Source organism: Narcine bancroftii, chromosome 5, assembly GCF_036971445.1.
Source record: "Narcine bancroftii isolate sNarBan1 chromosome 5, sNarBan1.hap1, whole genome shotgun sequence".
Classification (NCBI taxonomy): Eukaryota; Metazoa; Chordata; class Chondrichthyes; order Torpediniformes; family Narcinidae; genus Narcine; species Narcine bancroftii.
The window spans coordinates 249,516,065-249,530,181 of NC_091473.1; the positions used below are offsets into that span (position 1 = coordinate 249,516,065).

The 14,117-nt window shown below is 41.9% G+C and overlaps 1 protein-coding gene across 9 annotated transcripts in view; it reads left to right on the plus strand.

The window, feature by feature from the left end:
- pik3c2b (phosphatidylinositol-4-phosphate 3-kinase, catalytic subunit type 2 beta) overlaps window positions 1–14,117 on the plus strand; it is a 148,152-nt gene that overhangs the window by 118,795 nt on the left and 15,240 nt on the right. For 7 of the 9 annotated variants that reach the window (XR_011358511.1, XR_011358510.1, XM_069942020.1 and 4 more), the window contains 9 exons: window positions 1,684–1,813; window positions 3,082–3,218; window positions 3,540–3,709; window positions 5,477–5,633; window positions 5,734–5,843; window positions 7,314–7,515; window positions 7,962–8,086; window positions 8,517–8,628; window positions 9,429–9,551. Coding sequence is in view for 7 of the 9 variants with exons in the window: in XM_069942020.1 (XP_069798121.1) it covers window positions 1,684–1,813; window positions 3,082–3,218; window positions 3,540–3,709; window positions 5,477–5,633; window positions 5,734–5,843; window positions 7,314–7,515; window positions 7,962–8,086; window positions 8,517–8,628; window positions 9,429–9,551 (1,266 nt within the window). In the remaining 2 variants the exon portion in view is untranslated. Of the gene's footprint in view, window positions 1–1,683; window positions 1,814–3,081; window positions 3,219–3,539; window positions 3,710–5,476; window positions 5,634–5,733; window positions 5,844–7,313; window positions 7,516–7,961; window positions 8,087–8,516; window positions 8,629–9,428; window positions 9,552–10,890; window positions 13,502–14,117 lie in introns of those variants that run through there. The other 2 variants (XM_069942023.1, XM_069942019.1) reach the window with 2 other exon arrangements.

A 14,117-nucleotide genomic window follows, 5' to 3' on the forward strand; every position in this document is an offset into this window, starting at 1 on the left:
GATTTGGGACAGAGATTGAATCTGTGTCGGTCACTTGGGATTTGGTCAAAAAGTACAATTCTTCTAGAGGTGATGATTTCAAGGGAACTTGACTGATTTTGAATAATGTCCTTGGCACAGAATGGAACAGAGCAAGTTGGTACGTGCTCACATGGAGATTTGCCAGACTTGGCTGGCATGGAGGAAAGTGAAAGGGTGATAGTAAAGTCAGTCCTCTCGGATTACACTGACAGCTAAAGAAAGACACTGTCAGATTTGGAAGCAGTTCCTCGCACTGTGCATGAGTATAGTGTGTAAAGGCACGCAAGTGAGAGGAGGAAAGATCAAATGCATTGCCTATGCGAGATGGAACAGCAAACAGATAGGCTGCTTTGGTTTTGGGGGGTGCTTCACCACCAATCACAGGTGGAGCAGTTCAATGGATTTCTGAGAACCTGTTGTGGCAAGTCAGGATGGCATTTACAGTGGTCCATGAGCTAAGAATGTGATGAAGAGGACAGGGGCCAACATTTGTATTTCTGGGTTAAATCTGTTTAAAAACTCAAGGGTAAAAATCACATCTATTCTTGTATTTTGTACAAGAATAGCCCTTTTTCAAATTTTTGGTTAGGCCCCATAAACATGATCAGGCCTGAGAGTGCCTGACTAATATGAAATCAGAGGTTTTTGTAATAAATATGCCTTTGTTATTGATTGTAGAACAAGTGATACAATCTACATCTTGAAATGAATTTTTTCAACGAATCTGAATTGTTTTCAGAGGGGTGTAATTCTTGGAAGCAGAAGCAAAAAGCTCATCTATGATGACTTCACAATATTTTAAATTCATTGACATGCTGAAATTTATCACTAGTCCTTGATTTTCCTTGAACTGAGTGCTAACACGTCCATTTCAGAAGTAAAGAGTCTGCCACTTTCCTGACAGTAAATATTGGAGAAAGGTGAACGATTACCTTCCATCAGAATATTGAGGGACTTGGTGTTTTTTTAAGTTGTTTGACAGATTGGATGGTGTATTTTCAATGCAGTTTTGATTGATTGATCAATTGAATTTAAATTGCTCAGCTGCCAAGACTGGGTTTTCAAAGTGGGGGCTCGTGCCCCTCAGGAGGATTGTGGGGAATTAAAAAACAGGTTGCCAAAGAATGATTTTATTCGCACCTTAATCCTGCACAGAAGAGGTAGAGAGTGGCTGCCTACTGTTTTGTTTACAGCTGCACCTTGTGATTTCAAAACTGATCATTGCTTTTCAGTATCAACATGTTCTTTAATTTGATTTAACCTGTAATTGGATTTATAATTAGCTTGTTATTAAACCTTAACTAAAGAAAGCACGTGTGCAATTGTGAGTTCGAATAGGATCAGGGAAATCACTGATGAAACCACCCCCGCATATCAAACTTTGTAGCCTCGATGCAGAGATGTAAGATAATGAACCTCCTGAAAAAAATTCTATCTAATAACAGCTGCTTTCAAGGAGAGGGGGTCAAATTGATGGATGCCAGGAGGCATAGATTTGCTTTCCAGGCTCAGGTGCAATAAATTTTGCAGAGGCTCCTTAACATCGACCTGGTGAAATCTATGGAATTCACTGTCATTAATATCTCTGCCTTTAGGAAAGGCGAACAGAAATTTGAGATGACCAAATATGCCTAACCTTTATCATATATGATTAATGTCCAGACTGGGGACGATTTACGACAAGACATGTTGACGCTTCAAATGATCCACATCATGAACAAGATCTGGATCCAGGAGGGCCTGGACATGCGTATGATCTTCTTCAAGTGCACTTCAACAGGATCGGGAAGAGGTAATCCTATTTTTTTTTTGAGGACAGAAGCAAAATCAGCATTCCATCCGATTCATTGACTTTTCCTAATTTAAGTTAAAATAATACCTTTTGACATGCGCATCCTATTAAATAGCGCATCCCATCACATTTTTGCGCAATGTGAACATCTATTTTAGATTTATTATCTTTTTTAATGGCACATTATGGTAATTTAATCTTGCAGCAAGAAAGAATTTTGGAGCATTCTATTGTACATGTATATAACAATAAACTCTCATCATATCATGTCTCTTCCTCACTGTTTATCTAAAGGTCTGTCTCTGGAGATAAATTACAATTCCTAAATCTAGCCAGGAAGAGCGACTTAAATAATATCTAATATCCAGAAGTCTTCTGATATCTCAATTAAGTGACCAGCTAGTTTAAGTCTAGGCTAGCAGTTTTCAAACTCACATTCCACCTTGAGCAATCCCTTACTAACCACAGAGCCCTTTTGATATAGGGATTGCTCAAGGTGGAATGTGAGTTGAGGGGGGCAGTTTGAAAACCACTGGTCTAGACAATAATTACTTAATGTGGAGTGGTTACAGTACGCTGCACGAGCAGTGATGATTGATCATCTTTCATCTCCTTGGAAGCACTCTTGCCCCTCAGACGGGGTTATGAGTGCAAATCTAAAATGTTGAAAGAGCATTGGCTTTCAGTCATAAATTTGAACTCTGGGCCTGTCAGGTGAATGTAAATGATGCTAGATTGAAGAAGAACAGCTGTTTTGCTCCGTTTCCTGGCCAATAGTTAGACTCGTGTAAAATATTTAAAATGAGATGATCTGATCATTTTTTCCTAAATATTCTTGGGGGATTGTGTGCAAAATAGGTTGTCACATTTCCTGCATTAAAGTAGAATAGTAATAAAATACTCTATTGATTGTAAACTACTCTGGATGGCCTGAGATTGTGAAAGGCGCTATAGATATGAATGTTTTTATTTCTACTTTTTCTAGTTGGCTTCATGCTGAAATCCACCAATTCAGTGTCATGCAGAAATTCTATCTAGTAACTCCCCATGTCCTTTTACTGGGACTAAGTTGGTCTTCAGCGTCGATGAGGCCAAATAGGACATCACACACCAAGAAGGCAAAAGCAAAGTTAAATTATAGCAATAGGAAAAATTCATGAATATGACGCAATATCCAGAATTCATCAGTCGCTTAGCGCGATGATGGCCCTTGCCTGCTACATACATTGTTACATGCTGATTCAGCTTAGACTGTTGGTGTTTTTCAGGAATGGTGGAATTGATTCCACACGCGGAGACCTTGCGGAAAATCCAGGTGGAGCATGGGGTGACGGGGTCTTTCAAAGACCACCCATTAGCAGAATGGCTACAGAAGCACAATCCAAATGAAGAGGAATATGAAAAGGTGAAGAGCCACTGTCTGTTTCTTTCAGACACTTTGTGTTTGCTCCTTTCCCTTTTTGGCAGCATGGGCTTGTGGGCCAGAAGGGTCTCTTATTGTTCTGTGCGTCTAAATTTAATTTTTTATTCTTGGATTAATGATTGTTGGATTTTTTTACACATCAGTTTGCACTTGGCATCAAAATAAAGGCCAACACCAGAATATCAGGTATTCGGTGATACACAGATCCAAAGCTGCAAGTGAGATGCCCAAAGAGTTTTTCTCTGACATTGCGCAGAAAACGGCACTGATACTTGTTTTGTGTTTTGTTTTTGTTTCCTCCAGGCTGTGGAAAATTTTATTTACTCCTGTGCCGGTTGCTGTGTGGCCACGTACGTCCTAGGCATATGTGACCGACATAATGACAACATCATGTTGAAGACCAGCGGCCATATGTTCCATATTGATTTTGGAAAATTTCTGGGCCATGCCCAAATGTTGGGCAACTTTAAGAGGCGAGTTGGATCAATGGTTTTCTCATTTGGATCAGGTAGATGATTGCTCTCTTTCCAACGAACTCGTCAATGCTTCGGCAAGCAACACGAGTGGCTGGGTGACATGCAGCCGACAGGCTCTCTAGTAGCTTTCACGGCGAACCTTCAGCACTGCAGCCTGCAGAGGGGTGGAGGGTAAGGTTCCCGAGAAGCAGAAGATTTTCCAGGCAGTCAGTGGGATACCAGTTCACTTTAAGGAGGGGTTGGAGATATGCTCCACAGGCTAACCATGGGACTCACTGCTGGGGATACTGTTTATGTCCTCTACCAATTCTTCAAAATCGCTTTTCCTCACAAGACTCACACCATGTCTGTTACTCCATTCTATTACCACAACCTTGTCTAACTGAACTATAACTCTTCGGGTGTAAAACAAGAAAATCTGCAGTTGCTGTGACTGTAGTAAGATCACATCGAAACGCAGGAGGGATCTCAGCAGTGTCCAGATGAGGTAAAGGTATATAACCAACATTTCAGGCCTGAACCCTTCTTCAAGGAATAAGCAAAGAACAAGAAGGTGTCTGAATAAAAACTGAAGACTGGCCAGGGGAGGAGTCCTGACCAACACGAGGTGTTAATGGATATGATAAGAGGAGAGATGAGAATTGATTTTGGCTCTGTGACTGAGAGGAAAATGGGGGTAGAGGGGAAGGGAGAGGCGCAGAGATGGGGGAAAGGCAATAAGGAATTAGAATTCAACTCGGTCCTTACCCGCCTATCCTCCATTACCTGTACATCTGCCCTGGGCCCCTCTGCCCCCACGTGCAACAAGGACAGGATTCCCCTTGCCCTCACCTATCAGCCTCCATCTCCTACATATTTTCTTACACCTTTCCACTACTTACTATGTGATCCCATTTGCCACCTGTTCCCTTCTCCTCCCCTCCACCTTCCACAGAGACCACTCCCTGCTTGACACTCCTGTCCACTCCTCCCTCCCTACCAATCATCCCCTTGGCACCTACCCCTGTGTCCACAGGTGAATCTGCAGGTGTCATCTACTGCATCCAGTGCTCCACATCGGAGAGTCTGAATGCAGGCTGGAAGATCACTTAGTTGGCCACCTCTGCTCAGTCTGCCGCAATAGCGTGCATCCTACAATGGCCACCCATTTCAATTCCCTGTCCCATTCCCTTGCTGACATGTATGTCCATGGTCTTGTGCACTGCCAGATTGAGACCATCCACAAATTGGAGTAACAAAACCTCATCTGGGTAACCTCCCATTGAATGGCATTAACATGGGCCTCCAGTTTCTGTTAAACTATATCCCCCCCCCGCGCCTCTTCTTTCCCCCGTCACCTTTTCCCAAGCTCTATCTGACTCTTCTCTTTTCTGTCTCTTTTCACAGAGCCACAATCAATTCTCATTTTTCTTATCATATCCAATGAACACCTTTCGTTGGTCTGGACACCTCCTGCAACTAGTCTTTATTCTGACGCCTTCCTGTTCTTTGCTTATTCCTTGAAGAAGAGCTCAGGCCTGAAATGTCAGTCAAATATCTTTACCTCGTCTGGATGCTGCAAGGTCAGCTGAGTTATTTCAGCATTTCTGAATTTTTATTGTTACTTTAGGGATCTGATCTTGTGAATGACAGTTTGTAGTAACAGTAACTCAGTAGACAAGGCTTATGTAACCAATAATTAAAGTGATTTATCACAAAAAAATGTATAAATGTACAAAAATAAATTATTGTGCTTTATAAGATCCTTGTCTTCTCATTCCATAGAGACCGTGCTCCTTTTGTTTTCACCTCGGATATGGCTTACGTCATTAATGGTGGTGACAAACCATCCAGCAGGTTCCATGACTTTGTTGACCTGTGCTGTCAGGCATACAATCTCATCCGCAAGCACACTGACCTGTTCCTTAATCTCCTGGGACTGGTAAATGAAGACCTGAGATATATTCGATTTACCCAGCAAAGTATTGATTTCTTTTTGTTTTAAATTGAATATTTGATATTAACCCACTTCCCTCTTGCAGATGCTTTCCTCTGGGATCCCTGAACTATCCGATGTTCATGACCTGAAATATGTTTATGATGCCCTTCGACCACAGGAGTCAGAGGCTCATGCTACGACCTATTTTACAAGGTGTGATTTCTGGGCTACATTTGTACCTTTAGTTATCATTTGTTCCTTTTCAAGATGTGTATGTTGCTGGCAAGACTTGCATTTATTGCCACTGAGAAGTGACCCACATATGAAACTGTGATTCCTCTATTCTATTTTCATAATTGCATTCAAAAATGTGTTTAGTAATAAAGGAGTTATAATTGGTACTTGTGGATATCACTACATATAAACATGTTGTATTATTCACCAAAATTAATATATGCATTGGTACCTACCAGTGAACTAGTTCTCGCTTGCACGCTCCCTCTCTCTTTCTCCCTCTCTCTTTCTCCCTCTCTCTCTTTCTTTCCCTCTCTCTTTCTTTCCCTCTCTCTCTTTCTTTCCTCCCTCTCTTTCTTTCCTCCCTCTCTTTCTTTCCCCCTCTCTCTTTCTTTCCCCCTCTCTCTTTCTTTCCCCCTCTCTCTTTCTTTCCCCCTCTCTCTTTCTTTCCCTCTCTCTCTTTCTTTCCTCCCTCTCTTTCTTCCCCCTCTCTCTTTCCCTCTCTCTCTTTCTTCCCCTCTCTCTCTTTCTTCCCCCTCTCTCTTTCTTTCCCCCTCTCTCTTTATTTCTCCCTCTCTCTTTCTTTACCCCTCTCTCTTTCTTCCCCCTCTCTCTTTCTTTCCCTCTCTCTCTTTTTTTCCCTCTCTCTTTCTTTCCCCCACTCTCTTTCTTTCCCCCTCTCTCTTTCTTCCCCCTCTCTCTTTCTTTCCCTCTCTCTCTTTCTTTCCCTCTCTCTCTTTCTTTCTCTCTCTCTCATATTAATGTCGAGTGCCCACATTCAGCGACCCAGTCTTCAAGGGTTGCAGTCTCCGGGGAAAGTTGTCGACCTGCTCAGGCCTCCGGAGAAAGAGGACATCCATCTTCCAAGAATGAGAAGCCTGGGGGAGGAGGAGCCTACAAGCTAAAAGATCACAGCAGCTGACCAACCAGGAGCTTGGTTGGCAAAGGCTTCAAAGTAGGCCATGGGCTGGTATCAATTGTCTTCCAGGAACCAAGAATTAGGTCCCTGGATTCATGTGGTTGATGATGTCAAGCAAGGCTGCCAAAGGACCTCGGGCACTGACAGCTCCCGATCTCTTGGGGAGTTTAGAACCATTGATTGAGGAGGGTGACTTGGATGCGTTGAGCTCAGATTTGTCGGTGGACCAGCAGGAGGCTGTGCGGCCACGGGTGGGGGGGAGGGGCAGGGAGGTGGTGGGATCCACGTCTACCAAGACTCTGAGGGACTCCCTTTTGTACTTTCTGATCTTGGTGGCACCTCTTTGTCTACCTTTGCAGCACAAACCAAGGAAAGGAAATTTTGTGCACATGGCCAATCAAGGAATCTTGAAGTCAATGCTAGTTGCATTAAATGAAAAGATGCAGTGGAATATAAGATGTGTGTGACCCTGTGTGTGTGTGCACAGTGCTCTGATAGTATTCTGTAATTCCCTTCTGCCTCATCATCAGGCTAATTGAATCAAGTCTGGGTAGTGTGGCAACCAAGCTTAACTTCTTCCTTCACAACCTGGCCCAAATGAAGTTTGCTGGAACTGATGGCCATCCCACGTTGTCCTATGCTCCCAAAATGTTCACAATGAAGACCGATGGGAAAATCAAAGAGGTGTTTGTGTGCCGACATCAAAAGATATTTAACCCCACTAAAGGATACGTAAGTGAACTCTTTGTGTTTGATTTCATATTTTGTAAATCCACTCTCATTTATCTCTACCCTTGTTTACAGAATTTGGTCCTTGTCTGACCTTTCAATTGTTAAACTGCGGCTCTAAGCTAAAAGTACAATGAACATTGACCTCAGAGAGGTCAAATTGCTGCCAATTAGATTAAACGACATTTAGCCAAAGGGAGTTGGAGTCGGCCATTCAAAGCATGAAGTGCCTTCTGGTATTAGATCTTGGCTGAAATGTATTTTGCATCATTCTGTCTACTTTGATTCCATTTCCTATAAAAACCTTTGCCTTCAGCTTCAACTGCTTGAACCAGGTACTTAAAATGACCAAGTTTTAATTTAATGGGACAGTGTCTTCTAGAGAAGCAGAGGCACAATGCTGTTGAAAAGTCTTCAGCTGAATGGTGGTTGTATTCTCTGTTCTGAAGGCCTACGTTGTGAAAGTGGAGCGAGAGGGGCAGTACGATGCTACATTCATATTGAGGACCTTTGAAGAATTTTACGAACTCCACAATAAACTCCGCCTCATTTTCCCATCATCCAAACTGCCAAGGTAGGAAGTTAATAGGGATCTCAGGTATCCTGGAAAACAGCGGTCATTCACCAGGACACCTTTCTGTCATGATTCATTCCCAGAATATCCAAAGAATTGAAATTCAGGGTTAGAGTGAGTTCCACATTAAAAATTAATTTGGGGAGAAATGAAAATCATTGCATAAATAGAGTTCAAACAAATGCTAATATTTTTATGGTGGTTTTGATGTGGCTGTGTAAAATGCTTGTGAATATTTGTTTGGAATACAGTGGAGACTTGTTCAATGAAGTACTCAGGAAGTGAAATTAAAAAAGTAGAAAAGACTGAATGATTGCTGCTTCTGTGGAATGAGTTTTAAAATGCAGTGCCTCCCTCGGAGTTAAATATCTTTTTACCATTTTTCTGCTGGTGTGTGTCTTTGACTTTATACTGTTATCTCTGTCCGTAGCTTTCCGAGTAGGTTTGTGCTTGGCCGAGGTGTGGCCATGGCAGATAGACGCAAAGAGGAACTGGACGGTTACATCTGGCACTTAATCCACTCTCCCCCTGAAGTGGCTGAGGTGAGATTCTCCCTTTTGATCATCCCACAGACAGTGAGAATGCTCACACTAACCATCCGAGGCTCTCATATTCATGAAACAATATGAATTTGTCTGCATGTCCTGCATATGTATTGTTTGTCTGTATGTATGTGTGTTGTGTATCTGCGTGTTTTGCACAGAGGCCAGAGAACACTGTTTCGTCAGTTACACTTGTGCAATTGGATGACTCGACTCTCAGCAGAAACCAGGGGTTATCATGAGGTGTAGCTATTTCCCAGTGATGTGGCACACAAAAGCGAGGGTGGTTGGCAGGTGAAATTGGGAATCAAACAAAGAGAGGACCACAAGAGCTAAGTGTTAACACTGAAGAGGTTCAGACAGAAGATGCATTGAGGTGATAAGGAGGAAATAATCAGGGCAAGTTAAAGTTTGGGGGATTAGCAGAAATGGAATAGAGGAAAGTAAACATAATAGGAAGCAGAGAAACATAACACTGCAGATGCTGAAATCTTGTGCAAGCAGTGAGCTGCTGGAGGAGCTCAGGGGTCAGCCAACATCCATGGGTAGAAATGGTCAGTCGGTGTTTTGGATCGGGACCCTTTATTGAGACTGAGGTATCGATAAAAGGTCTTGACCCAAATTATTGGCTGACCATTTCTACAAAAGGAAGGTGTCTGACCTGCTAAGTTTCTACAGCAGGTCAAATAGGAAGCAGGACAGTTGTGAGATGCCCAGAAGTTTGAGAGAGAGAGAAAAATGAAAGTTTTTTGATCATGTTGCAGGCGGCTGTCAACCTGAAACATCCTTTGCCTTCACAGGTGCCATCAGACTGCAGAGTTCCTCCAACAGTTTGTTTTCTTGCTAAAGAGAGAAGCAAGAAGTTGTATTGCAGAAAAACACTGATGCAAGTAAACATGAATAGGACAAAGAAAGGAGAAAAGGTAGAAAGGAAATGAGGTGCAGGTCAGAGAGGGAATGTACGAAGAGGCCAAGAAGGAAAAAATGCATTATTTTAAATCAGAGTTTATTGTCATGAACAAGTCACGAAATTCGATGTTTTGCAGCAGCGTCTCAGGGCAAACGTTCATATAAACCACCTTAAGAAATAAATAAAAATAGTGCATGAAAAGTCAAAGTGAGGCAGTGTCTTTGGTTCATCGATCATTCAGGAATCTGATGGCAGTGGGGAAAAAGCTGTCCTTGAGCCACTGAGTGCTCATCTTTGGACTGCTATACATTTTTCCCTATGGGAGCAGAGTGAAGAGGCCATGGCCTGGGAGGTGGGCGTCCTTGAATATAGAGGCTGATTTTTTTTTTAAGACATCGCCTCATGTAGATGTCCTCAATGGTGCCCGAGTTAACAACTCTCTGGAGTTTATTCTTGTCCCGAATGTTGGCACCTCCATTCCAGACAGTGATTCAACCAGCCAGAATGCTCTCTACAGTACACCTGTCGAAGTTTTTGGAAGTGACATACCATATCTCCTCAAACACCTCATAGAGTACCGTATTTTACGCATATAACGCGCATGTTATATGTGTTTTTTTTCCTCAAACCAGGTAGCACACTGCGCATTTTATGTGTGCACACTAAACAAAAATATTTTTACATGTTGAAACAATATGCATAATTTATAGTGGGTATGGGAAAGTCATACTGGCAATTTAAACCAAGCGTGGAAATGTAATAGCGGCAATGAAAGAAGATGAACAATTTATAGTGAGCACGGGAATTGGGTACATACAAAGTGGAAAAATTAAATATTTTAATCTTGGGAATATCTCTTTGGCTTGAGTGCCATGGTATTCTGAGAAACAGGATATTCTGGCCTGGGCACTGCACCTTATCAATGTTAATTGCCCCGATCCTTTCCCTGAAGGAGGAGATTAACAAGATAAAGTTTCTTTTAAAGAAAGGCTTTTTAAATCATGACAGAATTAAAATCCTGCTTAACTCTGAAGCCTGTCTTCGATCTATTTAATTGATTCCTCTCCAAAGCTTGTTAATGTGTTGCAGGAGGATATCATCTATGTAATGGGCGATTGACACCTCTGGTGGAAGTTAAATGGTGTAAATCGCGGGAGATTAACTGTGGCAAATAGTGGGACTATGGAGTATGTTTTGTCTCATGTCCCAAGTAAATGCATATTGCTCTTGTGTGTCGGAATGTAGAATACAGCACCCGCATGGAATATGCTTGTACATGCAATAGAAAAATATTTTTACTGAATTTATGATTTTCTGCACGTTATATGTGTGTGTTTATATGCGCACTATAGGAATGAAAATACAGTATAGCCATTAGCAAGCCGTCTTCGTGATTGCATCAGCATGGAGGCTCCAGGACAGATGCTCGGAATTTGAAGTTGTTGACTCTCTCCACTACTGAGCCCTCGATGAGGACTGGATCGTGTTCTACTGACTTCCTCCTGCAGTCCATAATCATCTCCTTGATTTTGCTAATGTTAAATGCAAGGTTGTTGTTGTGACACCACTCAACTCCTGAACACTTCCTCATTGTTGTCTGTGATTCAGCTGACAACCATAATGTCATCGGAAAATTTATAGAGAGCATTGGAATTGTGCCTGACCACACAGTCATGGGTGAATATTGAGTAGAGAAATGGGCTAAGCCCACACCCTTGAAGTGCACCTGTGTTGAAAGTCAGTGAGAAGGAGACATTGTTTCCAATTCATACTGACTGGTCTTCCAATGTGGAAGTCAAGGATCGAGTTGCAGAGGGGAGTGCAGAGACCCAGAGATTGGAGCTTCTTGACCAGCACTGGGGAATAATGGTGTTGAAAGCTGAGCTGGACTATGATTGGCTGTTTTTGAGGTGATCCAGAGCTGAGTGGAAAGCCAGTAATTTTGCATCTGCTGTGGAGCGAATGTGATGATAGGTGAATTGCAGTGGGTCTAGGAATGTGTTAATTCTGACCACGACCAACCTCTCAAAGAATTTCATCACAGTGGCTGTTAGTGCTACTGGGTGACAGTCATTGAGGCAGCTCACTCTGCTCTTCTTGGTCCTCTCTACATTGGAGTGACTTGACGCAGACTGGGAGAACTTTGTTGAGAACCTCTGTTCTGTCCGCCACAATAGTGTGGATCTCCCAGTGGCCACCCATTTCAATTCTCCATCCCATTCCCTTGCTGATGTGGCTGTCCTTGGTTTCATGCACTGATAGACTGAGACCACCTGCAAATTGGAGGAACACCACCTCATCTCCCGACTGGGTACCCTCCAACCAGATGGCATTAAGATTGACTTCTCTGGCTTTGGTTAAACCACCTCCTCCCCTTCTTCCCCCGTCTCGCCATTCCATCTCCTTTCGCACATACATGATAAATTCTTACCTCATCTCTTATTGTGGTCTGGATTCCTCCTCCATTTTCTGAAATCTGAGACTTTCTGAGATTTTCTGGTTCTGGTTTATTCCTTAGAAGAGCTCAGGCCCAATATGTTGGCAATATATTTTTGTTCCTATAGAAACTGAACAGACCGGGTGAGTTCCTCCAGCATTTCAGTGTGTTTTTACTACAATCACAGTGTCTGCAGACTTTTGTGTTTCACTCTGTTCTTCTTGGGATGATTGATCCACTTTTGGAGGTGGGAACCTCTGACTGCAGCAATGAGAAGTTGAAAATGTTTGTGAGTGTTCTGGCTAGTTGATTGGCACAGATTTTCAATACCCTGCCAGGTACTCTTGCGAGTGTTCACCCTTATGAATGATGTTTTGATGTCCGATTCAGATACTGATAGCACAGGGTCCGCAGTCTTTGCAGGAATTCTTGTAGGTACTATTGGGTGCTCTTTCTCAAAGCGGGCATAGAAGGTGTTCAGCTCAAACATCTCAGCCATCTATGGTTTTTGTCTTCACTTTAAGTAATGGCCTGCACTCCCTGCCAAAGCTGGCATGTATCTGCAATTGGAATTGATTTATTCAACTCTAGGTATCATTGGACAGTATTGGTCTAGGAAAAAATAAGTGGCGATATTTAATCTTTCAGTTGCTGTGAGAACTGACAAGTTTTTATTTAGTTATCGCTTGTAATTTATCTAAAAAGTGCCAACAAATAACATTATCCAGTTTTCTGAACAAAAGTTCAATTACAATTTATTTAGTGTTTTTATTTTTCACGTCAATATGACCTGTGTGTAACAATGTATTTGACTGCAGGACAGTTTGGTTTAGTCCTCCTTTGATTTAAAGTACATTCCTTCAAAAATGTGTCAAGGGGTGAGGAGCACAAATTCAAATTATTATTAAAATGTTATTTCTGCTGAGAGTAATATCAGGTTAATTTTCAAAATGCATGATAAAATCAAATGGATTTTATTGAAAAGGAGTAAGGCTAAATAAATAAAATAAAATAGTTCCACTGCCTACCTTTTAATTTTAATCCAAAACAGAGGCAAATTGTTTGTTCTATCCTTGTAATGCGCGTCGAAAGAAGCAAAGGGAAATTGGTCTCTTTGAACTCCATCTTGTGGAATCTTGTTCAATGTTCAATCTGTGTGAGTGCAGTGGGAAGTCTTACCTGTGTGCCACCTAGAGGCAAACTAAAAGTAGTGCAGCATGATGCCTAAGCATTCTCCAAGTTGTGAAGTTATTACTGTATATACTTGTGTAATCATCGACACCGTGTAATAATCGACCCCCCCCCCCCCATTGGCCCAAAAAATAATGTGTTTCTGAATGACCTGTGTAAAAGTTGACCCCTCCCCACTCTTTTGCCCCGACTGCCTGCCCATCAGAGCTCCTGAAGCCCCAACTTCCCGCCCACCAGAGCTCCTGACGCCTCGACTGTGGACCCTCTCCTCAGCCACCTAGATCCAGACGCATCAAACATGTCCCGGCCATCGAGCTCCCGATGCCTTGATCAATGTAAATACATACCAGCAGTCAAAAGTTTGACCCGTGTAAAAGTTGACCTCCTCAAATTTGACTTGAAAAATTTGACAATAAGATAATTGTTCTTTTTATCCAGTGCATCATAAATTAGTTCATCCATATTTCAATGTTCAATTAACATTCTTTAAATATTACATGTTGAATTGTTTATTTTTCCAATTGTAGCAATTGAAATCTGATTGTTTTAAGTTTATTTACTAAATATATGGAATCAAGAGAGACTACTATTTTAGTAGAATATATGTTTTGTGTCCCATGGTTTCACCCTGCTTGTGTTCTGTGTCAACACCATTCTTTTTAACAGGCAATGCCACAAATCTACTAGTACAGCAGACATTTACTTTGTATCTGAGATGTCAGGACATTTAAAAGCATTTTTTGATGTTCTATTGAGTTGGTCAATCTATCAGGGATGGAAATATATAAAAAGCTGTGAATCTAGTCAGCTTTAGCCTTGAATTCACCTTGTTCACTGTATCTTAAAGCAGAAAATCACAACCTTTGACTTGTGTTAAACAAACTCCCTTACCTCTAAATGTGATTGAAGTTTAAGTAACACTATTGGGAATTGGCTTGGTAAACCGGCTAA